Source organism: Astatotilapia calliptera, chromosome 15 (assembly GCF_964374335.1).
Source record: "Astatotilapia calliptera chromosome 15, fAstCal68.1, whole genome shotgun sequence".
Lineage (NCBI taxonomy): Eukaryota > Metazoa > Chordata > Actinopteri > Cichliformes > Cichlidae > Astatotilapia > Astatotilapia calliptera.
Window position 1 is genome coordinate 19,846,202 of NC_137436.1, and position 22,244 is coordinate 19,868,445.

General features: G+C 39.2%; 1 protein-coding gene across 1 annotated transcript; it reads left to right on the forward strand.

Annotated features, from left to right (window-relative positions):
• The first annotated feature begins 8,555 nt into the window (after positions 1–8,555).
• fam89a (family with sequence similarity 89 member A) lies at positions 8,556–16,659 on the forward strand. The gene is made up of 2 exons (XM_026142585.2): positions 8,556–8,970; positions 11,059–16,659. Exons 1-2 carry the CDS (start codon positions 8,722–8,724, stop codon positions 11,350–11,352), a joined length of 543 nt encoding a protein of 180 aa, XP_025998370.1. The 5' UTR covers positions 8,556–8,721; the 3' UTR covers positions 11,353–16,659.
• Positions 16,660–22,244: the final 5,585 nt, after the last annotated feature.

Genomic DNA, 22,244 nt, shown 5'->3' on the forward strand with positions numbered 1-22,244 from the left:
TGAAGTTTGTTATTGCCAAATTACAGCTGACACTAAAAACACCACTGAAGATGCAACTCTATGCTTTTAGCTATGTAAAAATGATAAAGAAAATATACAGTAGTTCAAACCAGACCAACCAACCAGAATTAAGAAGAAAGGCAATTTAAGCAACTTTGGATGTGGTGCCAGATGGTCTGGTCTGAGTAATTCAGAAACTGTTTATTTACTGGGATTTTCCCACACAACCATCTGAAGAGTTTATAGAGAATGGCTAGAAAAAGAGAAAATATCCAGTGGCAGAAATGCTTTGTTGATAACAGACATAAAAGGAACATGATTCAAGCTGATGTGAAGGCAAGATTATCTCAAATATGTTGTTTCAACCAAGATATGCAGAAAAGCATCTGTGAACATGCAAGACATCCAACTTTGAGTGGTGACAGTAACAAAAAACCACACTGTGCACCACTCACGTCAGCTAAGACATGAGTCTTAGCTGACATAAGTGGCACAGGGTCACCAACAGAGGACAGGAAAAACATTGCCGGTTCTGATGAGACTTGGTTTCTGCTGTAAGATTCAGATGGTAGGGTCAGAATTTGGCATAAACAACATGAAATCGTGGCTCAATCCTACTTTCAGACTGCTTCTGGTAATGTAAAGGCGTGGGCAAGTTCTGGGCGCATGACGCCTATTTCCAGCAGGATAACATCAAATGGCCTGGAATCTGATGTGGCAGAATGGGAGATCTGCGGCATGGACGTACACCTGACAAACCCGGAGCAACTCTGACACTATCGTGTCAATATGGACCAAAATCTCAGAGGAACGTTTCGGGCACCTTGTTGAATCTGTGCCACGAAGAATCAAAGCAGTTCTAAAGACAAAAGAGGGTCCAACCCAGAACTAGCAAGGTGTACCTAATAAGGTTAAGGTGATCTAATACTTGCTCACAGTCCTTTCAGCACTGTCTTGTTTTCTTCTTAAATCCTTCTTAAATATGATTCTTTGAGTGTTTATATATAATGAAAATCTACTGATATATACAAATATCAGGATCTTTTACATTGAACTCAAAAAAACAGAAGCGTGCAAATGTTACAACCCATAAATACACGAAACTATACAACAGTTTTAGCTGCTTGTATATACTGCTGGTTTAAAGACACTTTTGGAATTTGGTCTGATTTTTAAGTTTGTTTTATTTTATCCTTAAAAGTGAATTTGCCAACTGCAGTGTAGGGGTTATGGAAGATCTGAAAGCAGCACTAAGAAGTCATATTAGATTCATTGTTTCCTGTCTTTGTTAGAACAGAAAGAGGCTGTTTAATCACTCTAGCAGCTCCAGAACAGGACGATGTAGTGTAAACAAAGCTCAGCTGTGGTATTATCCGACCAGCCTTTGAGTTTTTATTGCTATTTATTGCTAATGTGGCTTCCAAACCTTTTATAATTGTGTGTGTTATGTGTGTGTGTTTAATTTATAATACCACTGTGTAGAATATTGCCACTGCAGTTACTGTAATTCGGTCTGATTCCATTCCCGTTTGTCACAGGGAGGAAACAGTCACCCCCGTCCACCGCAGAGGGCCTCTGAGCAGAGGAAAAATCCATGACAGCAGTTGTTAGTCCAGGCCAGCCCTCTTTCCTGAACTTCTGTACATTGACACGCTATAGGGAGCTGAATTCCTGCAAACACACCCCCACACACACGCACATTATTTCCTTTCAGGTCTGTTGTTTCTCCCTGACAGTGATGCATTCCAGACAAGCTCCAAGTTCAGTGCAATGTCACCCTGTTGGCTGCTGTTTGTTTAAGAGCTATTGTTTCATGTAGAGGTGCAAGTAATCCCTCTGCAGAAATCAAATCTGTTTAAACTTACTCTTGAACTGCTGTTTTAACAGCTTTTGCCATTTCATCAACTGTCACTTAGAACTTCTGTGGTTAAAAATATTTCATAATCTCAGCAGTGACAGCTTGTCCAATGTTCTGAAATGTACTTGTTTCCAAGTTAAATACACTCTTTTAATATATTTCTATTCTTCATGATGCTAAATCTTTCTAGTGTAGGGACACATGAGTATCTTAATAAGTTAATTTCTTAATGTTTTCATATATATCGCATACATTAATATATAATATATATATTGTATTGTATACCTATACTGACTGCTCGGTCTAGCAGGCGCAAAACACCAGCAAAACACCAGGTAGACTGAGCAGTCAGCTAAGTCTGCAAGACTAGGCTGACCAAGCTGTGTACTCTAAGTACAAGATCCATTGGGTTCTGGGGTCTATCACACCAGGCAAGACCCCAGGTGCAGGCAGTGTAAAGATGCCCCTGAGACAATTCAGCACATAACAGAAGGGTGCAAAATGATAGCAGCCAGGGCATACATGGAACACCATTACCAAGGAACATTTGTGCCGAGTGTGCCCTGGAAGTCCCGAGGTCAAAGTAGGCGACACCCCCTAGGGTGGTGGAGAATGACCGAGCTAAGATCCTGTAGGACTTCCAGATATAGAAAGACAAAATGGTAATGGCTATAGTGGTGGTAGAGAAGCAGAAGAAGACGGCCGTAGTAATCAATGTAGTGATACAGAATGGCAGCAACATCAGGAAGAAGGAACACAAGAAACTTAAGATCTCTGTCCAGAAGAGTGCAGTCCTGGGAACAGCTAAGATACTGTGCAGGACCCTCAAGCTCCCAGTCCTCACTGCTCAAGCTTGAGGGATAGACTGCCATGTGTGTGTGTGTGTGTGTGTGTGTGTGTGTGTGTGTGTGTGTGTGTGTGTGCATGAAATGTATGTATTCGTTAAGCTTAACTAATTTCCTCAATAACAGTTGTTTTAGCGATTTATTGCATAATATCTCATATAGACACAGACCGATATACAAAATGCTTGAAATCTACAAAGAAAAATACAACTGAAAATTTTGAGGGAAAAAAGAAACAGAATAAAGCTCCTTTGGTAGCTTTTGTACTGCCAGCAGTGAGCTCAACATAAGCTGATATCTTTAGACCATTATTAGCTGGATCCAGTAAATGACGCAAACTCATTGTGCTTTTCGAAAGGCAGATTAACACCACCCTGCTAGGGTTACATGCCTCCCTAGGGGGTTGCAATCATATGCCTAATCCTTTGATCTCAAGAGGTAGTGATGATGATGATGGTGCTGCTGCTGCTGGTGGGAGCTTATAGAAGGACCTGTCTGTTTATAAAAACCCTGGACAAAACAGATTGTCTTTGATTGGTCTAAAAGGCTAAACTGTACAGCTGTGAACGATCAGCTGATGGCTAATTGTTGTAAGAGCAGGGTTTCGGGGAGGAGGACAATGAGGACAAGGTTTTCACAAAGACATCCTGTGTTGTCTCAAAGTTATTACAGTTTTTGCCCGTTGCCTGAACACATTTTGCAAAACTTTGCTCATTGTGCCAAAACCCTAAACACAAGTACACATGACACAACACTGGGAAATATACCATTCACATCTGCACCAAATTGAAACTACTCTCAAAACCTAAACTCTGCTATCAAAACCTGACATTCCTTTGTCAAAATGTAACTCTGTTGACAAAATTACACATACTTGCATCATATGCAAACACTTACAGAGCAGGGGGAACACACTAGTCTACTTTATATAAAGCACTGCAGTCTTTGATTTCCATTGTTCATTCAGAAGGCATATTTTCAGGAGACACATTTGCAAACAACCAAAAAAGCAAATAGGCCTACTCAGTATTGTACATTGCAGCACTGTACATTGCAGTACCATGAATTCAGATAAAGCAAAAAAACAAAAACAAAACAAAAAAACCCCCCATAATACAGTAATAGAAAAAACACTATACTGTAAACAAAAAATCATGACAATTGTGCATACGTGGGCTCATGGATCCCGCCGTCTGTTGGGGTCTGGCCACAGGATCTCATCAACATCGCAAGCAATGTCTTCTCCCGCTAGGCACTGGGGAAAATATCCTCTTCCATGTCAAAACCATCCATGGATTGCTGTCACCTGAATGTCGCCGCAGGCCTGTTCCATTGCCTGCAGAAGAGGCATGCAGGCATGTAGTTGGCGGTCATATACACGCCATCTCCAAGCCTAAAAAAATTCCTCTATAGGGTTTAAAAATGGTGAGTAAGGGGGCAAGCATACCACTTCAAGTTGACTTTGGTTGGAGAACCAGGCCTGGACCAGAGCAGCCCGATGGAAACTGACATTATCCCATATCACCACAAACCTGGGCTGATCTGGTCTGTTCTGTACAACTATATCATGGAGAGCATCTAGAAATGTGAGTATATGTTGGCTATTGTATGGACCTAGTTTTGCATGATGATGCAGAAGCCCTCGAAGGCTTATGGCGGCACACAATGTGATATTTCCCCCGCGCTGCCCTGGAACGTGCACAATTGCCCTTTGGCCAATTACATTACGACCCCGTCGTCTTGTTTTGCACAGGTCGAATCCAGCTTCATCAATGAAAATGAATTCATGAGGCTGTGCAGCTCCATCCATGGCCAAGATTCTCTGTAAAAAAAAAAAGAAAAAAGAGAACATATTACTGCACTACAGTGCTACACATACAGAACCCTCACCCATCACACAGGTACCTGTGTAGCTCTCAGAATGTATTCATGTGGTACTGATATGGTACATATTCAGCTCGAAGTCCTTTGACCCTGTCACTGTTCCTCTCAAATGGGACTCTGTAGAGCTGCTTCATGGTGATGCTGTGTTTTCCCAAGATGCGTCTGATGGTGGTGATGCTCACATGGTTTATGTTGTTGAACACTTGCCTGTCTGCAAGTATTTGCTTTCGTAGCTGGTGGAGACGCATAGCATTGTCTGCCCTCACTAGGTCCACAACGGCAATCATGGTATGTTTCACAGAAACTACCACTTTGGCTGCAAAAGGAGCATTAGCACCCTGCAGTACCCTGCACACTTGATATGGTAACTGTAGAACAGTACTATAAAAACCATCTGAGTAGAGTAGAAGGCAGTGAGATGAAGACAGACCTGTTTTCTAGTCGGAATGTTCGAATTACAGATGCCACTGTGAAGCGGCTTAGATGTGGGTGGACTCTCTGCCCAGCTTCCCTCATAGTCAGGCCGTGGTTGATGACATGGTCCACCAAAGTTGCTCTTATATCATCAGAAATATGGGTCCGTGCATGGCCTCTTTGACCTCCTCCTCCTCTTCCTCTTGCTCTCCCTCCATCCATGCTTGCAAAGTTCTTGAAATGGCTAAACTGAGGGCTTTTTGTGGTTGGCTAATTGGTGTTCAGTTTTGCAAGTAAGTGCCTTCAGGTGTATATTTGAGTGGTTGCAATTACCCGATGTGTTTTGTATTTTGGATACATGTGTTTTCCAAATGGCACCCTGAAATTTCATTTTTGAACGAAGTGTCTTATGTATGAAATAGAGTGTAGCATGCAGGACCATGTGTGTTGCATAAAGGAGTAAGTGTGTTGCATAATTGCAACCAGAGTGCAAAGCAGCACTTTTGTTTAAGGTATGGGTACATGTGTTTGAGGTATGGTAACAAAAGCTTCAAGTTGTGTTACTTTAGTCTAAGCATGAGTTTATAGTGTTCAAGCAACGGGCAAAAACTGTAATGCTCTTAGCTTTCTTATAGCCTCAGTTTCCTGTTCTTAGCTGACAGTAGTGGCACCTGGTGTGGTCTTCTGCTACTGTAGCTCACCTGCTTCAAAAATGTGACATATTGTACATTCAGAGATGCTCTTCTGCATACTTTGATTGTAAGGAGTAATTAATGGAGTTTAAGTTGCTGTCTTCCTATGAGCTCCGTTCAGCCTATCTATGCTCCTCAGACTTTGACATCAATAAGACAGTTTCACTCAGAGAACTGCAGCTCACTGGACATTTTTCTTTTTCGGAGATGGTTGTGAGGGAAAATACCAGTAAACAGGCTGTTTCTGAAAAACCCAGAGCAGCCTGTCTGACACCAATAACCATTCCACATCCAAAGTTACTTAAATTGCTTTTCTCACACATTATGATGCTTTATTTAGCCAGCTTTAATCTGTCACATTTTAACAAGGATGTATGAATATTAGAAGGGTCTAAAAATTGTGTTTGTTTGCTTATTTGTTCCCATTCTCCTGGTTATTTTTAATGATGTCCTCCATGCAGGGCTTAATATACTGGGAGTAGTGAATTCACATAGGTCTTTCATCTTACCTCGGCTACTAAATGTTATATGTTATAAACTAACATAAGGCTGATATCAGTCATTGTCACAAAACTTGAAGCAGAAAATATTTCTAAAAAATGTTTAATCTAAAGTAACTGTCGGGTCTATCAAAATACTTTCAAATTTAGCATACTTTGAATAGTTTTGAAAGTAAATGTGTAGCAGAACGTTAGAACCTCATACATATTCACTTTCTGTGCTATACAACGTGCCAAGAGAAGCACAAGTTATCATAAAATCAGCATTTTTGGTGGGCCACTTGCAAGCAAGTAAGTTCATGCACAATGAAGACCCTGACTGAGTCTCATAAGGGCATTTAACACTTTTAATGGTTATTATAAGAAGCACATTAGCAGAAGTAGAGAAAAGAATCTTAAGATTTCATTAATTTCAGTACAGCGAATAGGAATACAGGGCTTCAGACTTCATCCATCTGCCTGTGTGTGTGTGTGTGTGTGTGTGTGTGTGTGTGTGTGTGTGTGTGTGTGTGTGTGTGTGTGTGTGTGTGTGTGTGTGTGTGTGTGTGTGTGGCACAGCACATGCTTCTTTCTTTCTTTCTTTCCGAGGAGCGTGTGTGATGCTTTTGTGCTGATTTCATGGTTATTGTTGTGTTATTGTTGTGATCGGGCTGCAGGCTGGGGGGTGGAAGTAAGGCCCACCATCTGTCCTTTATTCGCACTATTGTCTTTCACACACACTACTATCACGACCTTCAACCCCTCTGCCTACAATAGGTCACCTGGACACACTCTTCAAATAAACCAACGGGCAAACATTAAAGTTTAATGCTAAAAGAAAATTTGGAGTAGACATATTTACACACAATGTGTGATTTCTTTTTAAGTGTAGAAGAAATTTTTTACATATGTGAAATTTCTAAGATTTCTTTTTTCAAATTCAGGGGTAAGCAGTTGTTCAGTGTTTTTAATATAATCGCGCAATTTGTTGTATTAGAGTAGATTGTGTACAAATGTACATTTAAATGCCATCTCATCTCTTGTCTGTTTAAATTGTATTCTTTGTATCTGTTCAAAGATCTGTTCAATAAGATACACGATTTCCTATAAATATATGTGTTTTAAATAAAAGTCTGCATGTTTTATGCATATACGTGTTGGCAGGGAAACGCCCAGCAGCCACTGTGTTAAAGGACAGGAAGCGGATTTTACTATTCGGCCACAATCCGAGTTTGGACACTTTACAAGAATCACCAAAACATAACCAGAAGTTCTTTTCAAAGTAAAAGCCGGGGGACGTCGTATAGAAGTTTAATAGAATAGAAGAATGGAATCTCCTTCCACTGTCATTGGACATGTACAACGAAATTCTGGTAACGCCACACCAACTGTTCAAGGATTAAAAATATCAATTGTATGACAGCAAGAATAAATAGCAGACCAGAGGAGTATATACAAACAAGATGAATATATACAAAACTAGAAGGCATAAAATAGAGAGGCACACATTAGAGGACATGGTTGCAAAGTGCTTGAAAGTAGTGCAATGGAGAAATGGAGAAAACACCCATATGATTGTAATAGGATCTCTTAGAACAGCATTTAAACTTTGATTATTGTTCCACGTTTTTATTTTGTTTCAGTGCATGTGTTCTGTTGAGTTGTATGTTTGTAAAAGAAATACTTGCAGGAGTGATTTTTTTTTCTTGAGAATGGTATAAGATGTTATAATTATGATCCTAATTTATAACATAAGGGATACATCGTAATAAAAAAAAAGAGGTGTGAGATGCAAAGCATCCACCTGTGGGAGAATTCTGCAACAGAAAAAAGGTAGTACAAATATAACTTCTAGTAAAAGAAAGGCTTCTATTAATCCTGGTTCGAAGCAGGACAGCATGGTGGTGCAGTGGTTAGCACATTTCAGATATGTGGTTGACTCTTAAAGCCAGCTGTGAGTGCTTGCTCTCCTTGTGTCTAGCTTGTATTATCCAAGTGGTCTCCTCCCAAAGCACCAAAACATGCTTTTCATGTTAAATGATGTTTCTAGATTTATCAGTATCTAAAGGTTAAACCCTACAATGGACTGGCGATCTGGGATGAGAACGTGTTGCACCCAGTGACAGCTGGTATGGGTTCCAGCCCTTCTGCAACCCTGAATTGGATAAGTGAGCAAGAAGATGGATGGATATTACAAGGCAAAGTTTTCACGCTTCTCCTTATAATATTACGGGCAGAAAAAAGCCAGTATGCTTTAGCAATTATTGTTTCTGTTATTTTTGTTTTTCTCTCTTCCCACGTTCATCACACTTTTTTTAAGCTGATGTGATTTTATTTTGACGATCATACCGGAATTCCAGCGGCTTCACTCGGGATAACTGAACGTGGCGTCGTTGGCTACCCTGGGGTGAGAAAAGCACGGCTGTTGCTCGGTTTGTTCAGTGTGGGAGACTGCTGTGTGATAACAGTGTTTGTGGCGTCTTTGAACTGAAAAAAAAAAACAGGACTTTATAGACACTAGCTCTCCCCGCTTCGTAACACATAAGACGATGAATGGTAAGTCAACGAACGGCACGCTGGGGGGAATGGCCTGCATCGAGGGTCTACCGCCGCTGCCGAAGAGCCTGAGCGGGTTGCTGAACTCAAGCGGCGGCTCCTGGAGAGAAATGGAGAGGATGTACGTGAAGAAAACCATGATCCAGGACGACCTGAGCAGAGGCAGGAACAATGCCGATAACCTGCTGGCCAACAAGCCGGCCAACCTCGATGCAGCACTGGCTCTGCTGCGAAAAGAGATGGTAACATTTTCAGTGTTTTCCTTTATTTGTCGACAGGAAAGTGGTCCGTTTACCACTGCTGGTTTAATCCTAGCGATTTACATTCACAACCATTCAACCAAAATCCCTAAAGAAACTGCAGAAGTTTTCTTTTTTCGGCTTTTGGACAAACTTGTGTGCATTTTAGCTGAGAAATTAAGACTTTTTGAAAACAATAGTCTTTTGATTGATTCGGCATACAAAATTAACCCGTTCTGCATTATATAAATAAATTATGAAGTTAAAAATATTGATTTATGTCCTGTCTGTTTGGGATTTTTGTTCAGTGAACATACAAATTATGTTCACTGTTCATTGTTATCACTTCTGTTAAGTGTGTTTTCTCCTTGCTCTGTTTATTAAAGACTCGCTAGTTAATTAACTTAACATGCCACCCAACCACCTAGAAGCACTTGAGGATAAAAACGAGATTTTTTTAAAATGGACTCTGGTGTTAATAACAGCCTATATAAGAAGAAGGAAAAAAGGGGATCAGGAACAGCTTTGCATTGGATGAGACAAATTAAGCCATTAGGCTTGTGCTGATTTGGATTCTAAGCTCATTTTAATACCTTTTAGCTTCAGTATAAAAGTTTCTATTGTGACATACAGAAACCAACACAAAATCCTTCAGTGAACTAATACCTGCTATCACATTTGCAGAGATGTAATCAGAGTGAAACTCTTACTGCACACTGTTTTACACTCCCTTGCCAGCAGCAAGGATTTTCATACTATCACCGGACCAGATTTCATTATTGAGGTAGATTCCCAGCAATCTTGGTTAATGCTTAACAATAGCTTGTTTTCTTATGCGAAGTCACGTAGCTGAAAGAGGTTAAACTGCTGCTGAAACTCTAGGCATTTGGATTTATTTATTTTTTTCCTAAATCTTTCTTTCCTAAATCCCACTGACTCTTTATGTCCTTTAGCCTTGGCAGAGCAGGTTCCTAACGTTAGCCTTATTGCTTTGCTGCTGTTAATGTATTACTGTGGGGTTGTTGTAGTTAATAAGTTGTCAGTGTCCTATATTTTTAAAGACTCTAAGCTTGTCCCTGTGCAGTTTTAAAGAGCACAGTGTTTGGTGTGCGTTTTAGCTGCCTGTGTTATGCTTGACCACTGAGTGTGCCGTGCCTCTAAGTTCAAACTGCACTGTCAGCTCAGCCGTGAGGTCAGCAGCAAAAATGCCCTTTACACACCATCATCGTGGCCTTGACACACCGATGTCACAGAGTCAGCTGAGGCCACAGGCGAGGATTATTTTTATTACTTTCTTCTCTTTTTGTTTCTTTGTTAGAGGTTAAATTTAGTGACTGTTTAGGTATTTTACTTGAATAATTCCTTTACAGTCACTCTTTTGTTGCTTATCTTTCTGTTTATGTGCTAAACGGTTGAGAAATAAATCAGATTTTCACTAATGCCAAGTTATTAAGGTGATTTGCCAGACAGATGTTTTTGGAGCTAAAACAATGAATTCATTCATCTATATTTAAAAAATAAATTGGCTATTATGCCGGTAAAAGCCCCACAGGCCCATTTTATTATTAAATGGGCCTGTGGGAACCCTGGAAGATTTACTTGCTGTAGAAAGATCCTGGTTACTGAATGCTCAGAAGTATAAGACTGAGCTTTTATTTGTAGGCAATATTGGCCACTGAAGGATGGTTGGAGAGTTTAAGTGGTGCAACTGGTGTAAATTTCATCATTTAAAGGAAAACTTGCTAGGCTCCATGTTTGTGTCCTTACACCCAGCTTGTTGTGGCACTACACTATAAGGGCACCTGCTATGCATATGTCCGTGAAGTAATTTAGAAAATGAAAGCAGAGCCACTTGTTCGTGGTTCCTGTAGCTGTTTGTGTTCATGTCAAGCGATTATAATCCCAGGTTATTAGACAAAATGACACGTTTAAAAAATTTGTAGAACATTATCTCTGGGTTTCTTAATTATTAAACTGTGAACAATTAAAAAGGCAACAAGCTGCTGAAAAATAATCGAATAAGCTAATGAGTTAGCTGCAGCTGTACTTCCCTGGGTTTTTTAATGCTAATCCCTATACTGCCCCCTACAGGTGGGTTTGCGTCAGCAGGACATGTCCCTGCTGTGCCAGCTGTGGTCGCTCCACGAGTCCATCCAGGAGTACAAGGGGAGCTGCCAGGACCTTAGCGCAGCCTCCAGCCTCAGCATGATGGAGAATGGCTACTTTGACGAGGATGACGAGTATTACCCGGAGCCTGGTTCCACTCCCACCGGGGAACAGCCGGATGGAGACATTGGAGATGGGATGGCAACAATGGGGGCAGCCAAGAATGGGAGCGGCAGTGGCAAAGGGGACAGCTGGGACTCCTTTCGCGTTAACATCTGAGGCCTCGTTGTCAGCATTTTTCTTAGTGTGGATGCATATTTTTGGGTTGACAGACTGGATTAGGCTGGAGGAGAAACCTTTTGGGCCTCCAGGGAGTCAGTGGCTGGTGAGAGACAACAGACTATGGCGTCTCGTGGAACTGTAAAAATCCAGCTACCTTAAACACCTCCTCAGGTCAAACATCCGCCTGCTTGTGTTGCAGAACGTTGTTTCTGCAGCGTGACCAGGAGCTTCATCAAACTGCAGATCTGAGCGATCAGATATTTTGAGAAGTTACTCTCTTAACAACCTCTGAAACACTCAGGGGTTGGGATCAATTGTATCCAGCGACTCGATATAGTCAAAATTCGGCAATATACATATATATATATATATACACACACTTCTTTTTGTAAACAGCTTTATTGCTGCTTCTATGTCCGTTTGTTTTGTTAGACAGTCACTTTCTTTTTGGCTGAACTTTTTTTTTTTTTTAATTTACATATACAAAAATATATGAACAAAGTTTTATTATTTATTATATAATATAAATAACAAAATATTTGCTTTCCTGTTACTCTGACATTTTCTACTGCACCATTCCTCAGCATTTACAGGTTGGAAAGAATCCCAGAAATCCAGAGCTTTGCAATCAGCATTGGTGCAAAAAGATGACTGACTCTGTGGACATATTAATGGAGACAGTGTGTGTGTTTCTTCTAAGTGGTGAAACCATTAATTTACATCAACCCCTTGGGGTCCAACCAGAAGTAGTAGTACGGAGAAAGAGATGAGGTCCTCATATCCACTGAGTTTGTGTGCAGGTATGAGGTCTTCACCGTCCTGCCTTTAGGTGGAGCAGATATCTGCTCAGGAAATGTGAAATCTTCAGAATGCTGGAAACAGTTTTAACTGTTTGCAGAGGTGAAAAACCCCAAGCCCAGCGTGCTGTGTTGCAGATATAGTGCTTCAGCACTTTACAGGCATATCAGACATGTCTCTGTTCTCAGACTTTGTAGTGTTCAGGACACATCTGCCTGAATTTAACTTTCTGCTTTAATATTATCTATCTTTAAGAAACATTTACTTAAAGATTAAAACAGAACTCAGTTTATTTCTGGATCTTGGTTTCATTGTATTTATCAATTTAAGTGGGGGTCCGCCCCAATCAAGGGTTGGCTGGTTCAAACACTGAACATTCAGATATTAGTTTCTTGAGGTCAGTATTAACATGAATAGAAATGCAAAGACTACCTAAGTTGAAACAAGAATTATTCTTCAAAATAATAGAATTATTCTATTATAGATGATAATGAGCATTAAAAGAAATTATGAAGCCACATACAAATATGGCCAAGAGCTGAGCTGTGATCTGGTAGCTGGAACATTTTTCATTATGGAAACAAAAAATAAAAAATCTACACATTTTCTCACTTTTTCATGGTGCAGTTTGTTTTTAGACACTTTTTTTTTTAAATGGGACCTATTGTGCTGATATTACTTCCATGCTGGCTTTGTATGATTCACAGTTTACAGTAATCTTTCTTTGAGTTTAAAAACAAACAAACAAAAAAAAACCCTTGCCCTTCATGGGGATTTCTTACTGACCTCCTTTTTTTGTTGATTGATTTTGTTCCTTTTAGAAACATTTTTGCATAATAGGTCCCTTTTAACTTTTTCTGGTCCCAGTGGCCTTCAAATATCACCTACAGTGTAAATAAACATCTGTAGCTCTAGACCTAGTAGCAACTATCACATGAAAACCCGGTGCTTTATACTCTTATGCATCGAGATCTTAACCAATCTCATTTTAGCGTCATGTGCTCTGTTAAGTGTGACAGATGCCCGTGCAGGATTAAGCTCATTTTTAAGTCATCCTTGAGGAATATAAATCTGATTATATCAGCATTTGGTCATCTTTGCATACGTTATAGGGGCTCTTTAACGATCTCTGCTTCCATTACAATATGACGGTGGTCATTAATTAGATTGTAACAAAAAAAAGTGCTTTTGTTTTTGCTTTGGTTGTTTTTGTTTTTTTTTAATCAGAAGAACTTGCCTTCATTGCCTCATCTATAATAAAAAAAACAACTAAGTTAAAATTCCTTCAATCTAAAATCTAAAATCTTGACTGTTTAAGACTTTTGGATGTGAAAATCCTCTTTGTAAACACATGAATGGTCTACTCAGGCTTCCTAAGTATCTAAACTCTGCAGCAAAGGTCTCAGCTCAGCCTGTAGCATACAACACAGCTACAGACACAGCACAGCAGCTGTGCTGTCAATCATAAATTGAGTTTCTGAACTCACCATCGCTTTGAGAAGATATCGAGGGTTCATCTTTGCACAAATGTGCTCATATTTCGTCACCTGTCTGTACGTCAGTCCGCTATTTGAACACAAACCAAAGAGAGTACGCCACTCAGCATTGTATTTGGTTGACGTTGCTGATGTAGGCGGGATCTGGCTATGTTGAACTTAAAACTTAACATCTGGTGTCTTGACGAATGTCGTTAGGAGTTTTTTGGAGCTGATGAATGAAGGACATTTGGTTGGCCTTTTGAACAGTTGGCCGCCTTCTTCCCCACTCAAAGACCAGCGTTTTCAGTTGACTGAATTAAAATGTCACCGACCAGTGAAAGTCTAGAGGATTGATTTATGACAAGTATGTGAAGAGTCAGATGTGTCGCAATAACATGTGGATATGAAACCATGTTTCCGCAAGCACAGTAACCCTTGATCTTCTAACTTCTCTCTAAAATCTGTCGACATCAAGAGTTTCTGATTTAACCGGAGTAGTCTGACATTTTGGGAAAATGTTTCAGTTACATACTTCATCTGTTAAACGTAAAGTCAAACCAGCACAATCACCAGATGGGGAAGTAGCTAGCATTACTATGTCTTACTGCCTCCATTTCCCAGACATGGATTAAGCTGAGATAGACCATAAACTTTTTCCCCTGGAGGTCCTCCTAGGATTTAGTCTGGGAGGAGGTTTAATCCGTGTTGGAGAGTAACAAAATCCACTGGCAAGCACTTTTAAAGTTGCCACTTTGACATAGTTTTGTTATCCATATAACCTGGACCTGGTGTGTGAAGTAATTTTAAACATTACCATCACATGGGGACACAAAGTGAACAATGGTTGATTGTTTTTTGAGCAGGATTAAGTTTGGGGTGGAGCAAAGCTAAACTCTGTTGTCACCATAAAAGGATGCAAGTTCTCCTTGAGGTTTATCATATATATTTTTTTCCTGATCTAAGCTTGGACAAACATTTTTTTTGCCTCTTGCATATGTAACTACTCACTTTTATTCTGAACCTTTCCATAATGCATTTGCAACTTTCTGACTAGTCTTATTATTTAACAGAGTCCATTGACTTTGGTTCCAGTGTTCTGATAAGTTGAAATGATTGTTCTCTGTTTCTCTCTGTTGCTTTTTATGATCCACATTTAATGAAACTTAACTTTGTCTGTGAAGTACACCTGTATGCGACTGCTGCCAACATTTCTAGTCGGATTACACATTTAGGGTCAGGTAAAGCACCTGTTTTACTACTGCAGTCTACTGCTAATCTGAAGCCGAAAGCACGTTTGATTAAACGGTTTTAAACCACTGACGTTTAGGACACGAGTCACATCTTGATCCCAGGATTTCTATTGGATGTCTACCCAATTAGTGCCTTTTTATAAGATGTTCAAGATGGGAATGAACATATACCATAAGTCATATGAACTGATTGGCCTGTACTTTGGTTTTTAAAGCTGCTACATGTGGAATTTGAAACATAATGAATTTAGCAATCTCACAAAACTCATTCTGAAGCTGTGCCAGAAATAAATGAATGTCATGCTGACATGTCGCTCTCCTCCAACTCCAACGAGTCCCTAATTTGGATCTGTTGTTAATTATACTCTTCTCTGTCAAAAGATTGTTTGGAATTTTATTGGCAGGGATGCAGCTGTTGGGAACGGTGTACTGCTGACACCCACTGAAATTTGAGTTGCTCTAGCAAAAGTGAGACATCTCTCTTCCTGTTTTGGTTGATGCTTAGAAGAAATTGTACACCTCAAAATAAAAGGACCCTAATGTATGGCGGTTATTTCTTCAGAATACAACTTTAAAGTACACGTAGCAATTTTACCGTCAAGAACTTGTATCAGCCTTAAAGTCAGCTGAGGCATTTGCAAACCGAGCTAGGTGGTGCACTCCTCACTTGTTCTTCAAGTCTGTTTTTTGCACTTGTTTGTGCCTGTTGCTGTGTTAAATCCCCAAAAATACGACTACCTGACCCTCTTTGAGTTTGTCACTACTACACAGGTGCATGGTGCTCTTTGTACGCTTACACTATTGTAGCTTAACCCAGCACAAGAGAGCTAAGAAGAAGCTTTAAATTGAACACCAGCAAATTGTACTTAATATTGTACCGTTGCCACGTGTGTTGCCTGTTCTGTAGACTAAAATATGCCCCTTTTTCACATGATTATTGGATGTGTAACATGGAGATTTCATCTCAGGGTAAACTTTAAAAAAAATTGTTGGTTTTTTTTGGGTGGTTTTGACTCCTGACAAAATAGCATACTTCCCTTAAACAATGGCTCTCGAACTAAAGGTGAACAATGCTATGTCACACCCACTTACAGTGAGTCATAATTATGATTCAATGGTTTGGTGCAAGTCTCAAAATCAAAGGGCAAACTTTGCACCAACTTTGAACAATCAGGAGGCGAAGACGCCAAGTGCAAAACAACCACAAAAGCTTGACATAGTTTGACTTAAGTGCGGATTACCCCTGCAATCACGGTCACGCCTGAGCGTTCACACCCATGCTGTAGTGAGGGTTGTGGCACTTGAATGGAGAATAACTTGAACATTACTTCCAATGAGGAAAAAAAATAGCTGAAGGTGTGTAATGTGTGTGCGCCTTTTCTGCAGCTGACCAAATCTGACCTGTGTCCAAACCTGGGTTTGAAAACATGATTGAGCCAAGACAGTTCATTATTTTACAAGTGACATGTTTATCAGTAGGCCTGAGTATGCAGATGTAACCTATTGAGGAAATCAGAGAAGTAAATGCAATTTCATTCGTGTTTGTTCTTTATATCTCTTATTGTAATCGTTCATTAACTTGCTTTAGTGAAAAGAAGGATTTTATGTATTGTTTTTTTTTGAATAAGTAACATTTGGAGAACACGTGAAGGCTGTGTTGCCGCCATCTATCATTCCTCCTGTTCTCTTATCCATGAATGACCACACTGCTGTTTGTTTGGACAGTACTCTCTCATAGTTATACTGTTATGAATTTAATAAAGCGGTTCTGTACTTTTCAGGTTTTTAGAGTGATGTTTTTTTTATGAGGGAAATATTGATCGTGCCTTCAGACTTCTAAATTAAACTGACATGAATAGCAGATCAACAATTAAAGCACAGTTATGTTTTAGTAGAATTTAATTTGATACTTTGGGGAGATATGAGATCTATGGGTATATTAATGATTGTACCAGATCCAATGACATCCTCTCCAGGTGTTTCTGAGATAAAGCATTCATAAGGATTGTGAAAGTGAGCTTATAGGAACCACGTCCTTAGTTCCATGACACAAGTGGCTGTAGATATTATGCTCTTGGTTGTGTTTTCTATCGATCTCTATTTTCATCTTATAACTGAAAAACATCTGGAGAGCATTTCATTACATCTGGAATAAACGTTCACTTGGACGCAAAAATCAACAGGTCAGGTTCATCAAAGGTCAAATCTCTCTCATTTTTAAGTTATTTCCTAGGCCCACCTAGAGGGATTTATGTATATTTTTTTAACATCCAGCCCAAAAGTTAATTTGGACTTGGGGCTGAACTGATTAGATTTTGGTCATCAAATTTTACTATGACCTCACTCCCGAGTGCAACTAGAGAGAATTTCAGTACATTTGGAACAAATGATTTTGGAAGTAAAGGTTCGGATATTTCACCTTCTTAATCTACTTACTTACTTTCATGTATGTAAAATTTAATGTTCTAATGAGATTTATGACCATTGGTCAAACACATACCTCAGGAACAGAAGGAGGATTGTGACCATATTTCATAATTGGTATAGTTCACTGAATTGGTAGCACCAACCTTCACATTATACATTTCATTTGGACAGACTGGCTGGCAGACACCTGTAATGTGATCATTCTGGTTTGAGCAGAGTAGCCAGCAGCTCTGTGGGGCTGCAGATGCTTTGAGTAAAATGCAAATGTCAGCATGCTGACAACAGCAATGCTAAATCTCTCTTATCTAGCATAGTATTTTAATACACTATCACTCAGCATAAAGCCCTAAGCACACAGTACAGGTAAAGTTGTTGAGGTTGTGTTTACAATAAAATTTAGAGTATGTATTTAATTTTGTAGTGATACTTTTGTTATTTTTATATATTTGTTTTTGCTTCAAAACCTAAATTGTGCTGGTGAAACATTTAATGTGCTAATGTGTGCACAGATACAGCCTGCACCAGGAGATTTTCTGGAGAGCAATTCATTTCAAGCTTGGTGGTCATCCTAGGCTAGGAAACATCCTGTGGTAACCTCGAACATGTGTTCCAAATACTGCTCTAACCTAAAAACTTTAATCCACTTGTGGCACGACTGGATAAGTAAGTTGCTTGGTCTTTAATTATTATCTCAATCTGTTTTGAAGTTGTTGAGACGTTTCACTTTCGATCACTGTTACTGGCAACCTGGCAAACTAACTACTAATCTTGTAGGTATGCCACAAACAGGCTAAAAAAATAAAACCTTTACATTTGCACTGTTTACACCCAAAATCTTAAAAAAAAAAAAATCCAACTAATACTCTAGGAGAAACAGCTCTTTCACACCAAACTGTGCTTCCTTGCCATCTCCCTGCTGCCCTACTTATTTCTTGTTCTCAATGCATCTCACTCTGACCTGCATTTAAATGCGCCAATCTGCATTTTGGTCTAGAGTAGCTGCCATGCCTGTGCAGTTCCAGTGTAATTGATCATTACTGCAGCAGGATGTGGTGGCTTTGATGTAGCAGCTTCTCCTGCTGGGAGGTTGGGATGAATTACTGATGATGATAACACTGTTTATATTTTCATACTCAGAGTCTCTATGTAAATTCTCACCAACCTCCCTGAGAGACTTAAGAAATGGGTCATGCAACAATATCTCGGTTTCATACAGCATGTGCACCATTTTTTTCCCGTTACCTGTTATCACAGTTGCTGTGTATTTGCCCTGTGTGGTGTTTATCTAAAAATTACACGATCTGACAAATCTGATGGCTACTTTTTAAAAAGTGGACTCTAGATTTTAAGACATTATTTCAAACATGTTAGAATAATACAATTAAAGCACCAAGAAAATAATGATCAAAGTGAATTACTTGATGTGTTCACAAAGGAGTAAAAACAAGCATATGCTTATTTAATCCTACCCTATTCTGCACTCGGTAATCACTTTACTTCCTGTTTGTATCCTGCATTTATTTGATTTTATAAACCCAGATATATGTATTTACAGATATATGCAGATGTACACACCTATCAAAAATAAAAAGTAACAGGTCAAAGCCTTTTCCCCCCATTACTTCAAAAAATTGTCATGCTTCCATTCATCACTCAGTCTGTTTCGCAGCTTCACTCCACATAGAGAGATCAAAAACTTTCTATTACATACGAACACAGAGATGGTTTAAATATAACTCCCCCCCTCAAATATTATCCACCATCCCTGTAAAAAAATGTTTTGGATATTGTGAGGAACTAAGTAAGTAGGAAGTATAGTTTATTGTTTTATACAGAATTTGTACAGTGTGAAAATGAACCACACTGGTGAATTTTATTGTTTTGGATTTTAAGGGTATAGTGTTATAGATGATCCATGATATTTTGTAACCATTATTATGGATTATCCTTCTGGTCCTTTTTTGCAATATAAATAATTATGCTAGTAGTATTTATAAATATTGCTCCAAACCTCTAAACAGTCATCTGAATATGGTGTAACCAGTGAGCAGTAGAGATTGTAGTAGAGTAGTGATTTCTGGATTTCTGTGTTTTATTTTATGCAGTTTTGAAACGCTTCTCAAAACCTCACTATGTATATGTTCTATCTGAGATTTCTGACTTCGCCTGTTATCACATCAAGAAACTTATTTTCACGAACTCTTCAGTGTCCATCCCATGTTTTATGAATCAAGAATGGTGTATTCCTTTTACAATTCACAAATATCAGAATTTTACTTTTACTTACTTTACTTTTTTTTTTGTGCTGTCAAACCACTTCTGTACTTTGCACATTTTCTTTAAATTTGCCAGGTGTCCCCCAGGTGTCTGTACTGGGGCCAAATCTTTTCATAATTTATGTAAAAGATATTTGTCAGCAGGCTCTATTAAAAGGATTTTTTCCCCCAGATCGTTCTTGTATGTTCTTGGGGAAATTTAAAGGAGCTACTAATAAGTGATAAACTAATTAAACAGTGCATTTGACCAACAAGTGATCGTTTGAGGACTCTTATATTTGCCTCGATGTTTTCCATTTTTATTCTACAAAAAGAAATACTTTACTTTTCTCAACACTGTCCTAAACTAAGCAGTGAAGTACATTTTACTCAGTCACCCAGCATTACAAGCAAAATGATTTACATCTGAGTGCATTAAGGAATGATAATCCCGTACAATAGAAATCATATTTTAACATTAGTACAAGTTATTTCATACAGTGAGTTACAGTATTATTCATTCTATCCAAACTGAAAGTGCAGTTTATTACTGATACATGCTGGTGATGGTTTAACCTTTGAATTTCTTGATTTTATTAAAAGTACATTTTATTGTCTCTTTCTTGTACTATGCTGTGTTTAAAGTGTCTTATAATTAATTTTGCCAGATCTAATCTCAGGTCTACAAAGCATTTGTCATTTAGCAAATCTTTGTGAGAGGTTTAGATTGTTTGGCACTTATCCTTTCGTGTCCATGGCCTTCGTGCGCATATCTTTGACTACAATTGCTGGAAATTCCTACATGGTATAAATTTCCTTTATACAGATTCCAATAAAAGGCAGAAAAGCTCAACAATTCCATTTATTGGAAAAACAGACATAACACATGAATGTGACCACAGTTCTAACAGAACAGCATTTCTGATATTATTTATTTATTTAACCACCCAATGTAAAGGTAAAAAAAACAACAACTGTAACATTTTGGGCTTTAAATACATCGATCCATATAAACCAATGGGCCAAAACAATACAATTGCATGCAGGTGACCTGAATAGCAGACTGTGCTGGAACAGACATGATCCAGAGGCTCCATGCCATATCCCCTTGAATCTGTTACCAGCCTCCTCTTGTCAGACACCTCAAAAGGTCCTGTCTCTCAACTGTGATAGGTCGGAGCTATTGTGTGGCGTGAGGGCCTGCTCATATAATGCCAGGCATTTGAGGACTGCCACATTTACTTTAGTAATGAATTTAGGGGGGGAAAACAGTTTACTTCCACCATTGCATGATCATATTTTGTTGTCATTGTAGCAGCTCCCACAGGTAAATGGTGTAGTTGCACACTTATGTTAATTAAGTAATGATGAAAGTTTAGTGAGTCATTTCATTATTTTTACAGTGCTATTTGATGTCCTGTTTTTCTGGTGTATTTTCTCTGTGAGCATGCTCTGCATATACCGGCCTCAGTCTGTATCGTTCGAAGCTCATGTTGTCTCTCTGTGCTCTGGTCTTGTGCAGGCTGTGTGAGCGTCTGTTAGGAGATTACAGCAGATTAACATAATCCTGATTGAGAGAGCAAATCCAAGGTGCGCATCACTCTCTCTACATGGAGGGATGAGGCAGATTGCCACATCAGTGGGATCGACACAAGGCCAACAAACATCGTGAAAGCTGTGTTTATAGTGAATATTGCAAACTAGTGGTGATGTTTTTGAGTTAAAGTTGCCAGTTGGTATTTTTTGCTTCTAATTCTGTAATTCTGTGTTGTAATATGTGTTTTTCTTTGCGTAACTGACGCCCACAGAGTTTGTTTTTGTTATACTGTGCTCCTGTGCACTCCTCCTTTCCTTTGTGTTGCTCTTTTCAGTCCACTGATCCCAGTGAGGCCAGTGCATACCACACTTGTTTGTGTTTCTGGCCTTGCTCTGTCTTTTTGAATAAAAAGCAAATGACTGCAGGTTTAACACACAGCCTATTTCCTGGTAATGTTGTATTTCCTCATTTGAATATGCATAGTGGACCTCATCCAACTGTTCTGCTCCCCACTGACATCAGGATTTCTCCTGAGTTTCAGCTCTTGTCTCTTGGATGCACTGAATCTGAATTACAATTTCATGCAAACGTTCCAAGCTAGATCCTATCCTGGCTTTGGTGATTTCCACTGTGAGGCTAACTTTGTGATCTGCAGTGATTCGACAGATTGCCGTGGAATTTGGCATATTTTCCTCTGGAAGAGAGCTTCAGTGTCTTTCAGCCCCAAACTCTGTCTCATGGAGAAATACACTCAAACTAATGACACAAATATCTGTCTCAGCTCTTTGTGTTGAGTACTAACAATGTAACAAATATGCTAACACAGTTAGCTAAAATAGCAATGGTGACAGGCACTATAGCAGCTAACACAACGACACACAACCTCAATTCAATAAAAGTCAGGAGCCTGTGAGTAATGTAAAAAAACAGAACGTAAGGATTTATAAATCCCATAGAAAACATATCAAATGTTTAAACTGAGAAAATGTATCATTTTAAGAACAATAGTTCATTTTGAATATGATGTTAGCAACGTGTCTGCAAAAAGTTGGGCCGGGGGCCATGCTTACCACTGTGTAGCCCCTTCTTTTGAAAAGTCTGTAAACATTTGGGAACTGAGAAGACCAGCTGTTGGATTTTTTAG

What these genes read in the sequence shown, in the direction of transcription:
- fam89a (XM_026142585.2), top strand. Translation starts at nt 8,722, where the DNA reads ATGAATGGTAAGTCAACGAACGGCACGCTGGGGGGAATGGCCTGCATC. An exon ending in CTCTGCTGCGAAAAGAGATG is followed by an intron (nt 8,971 to 11,058) that starts GTAACATTTTCA and finishes TGCCCCCTACAG; the next exon opens with GTGGGTTTGCGTCAGCAGGA.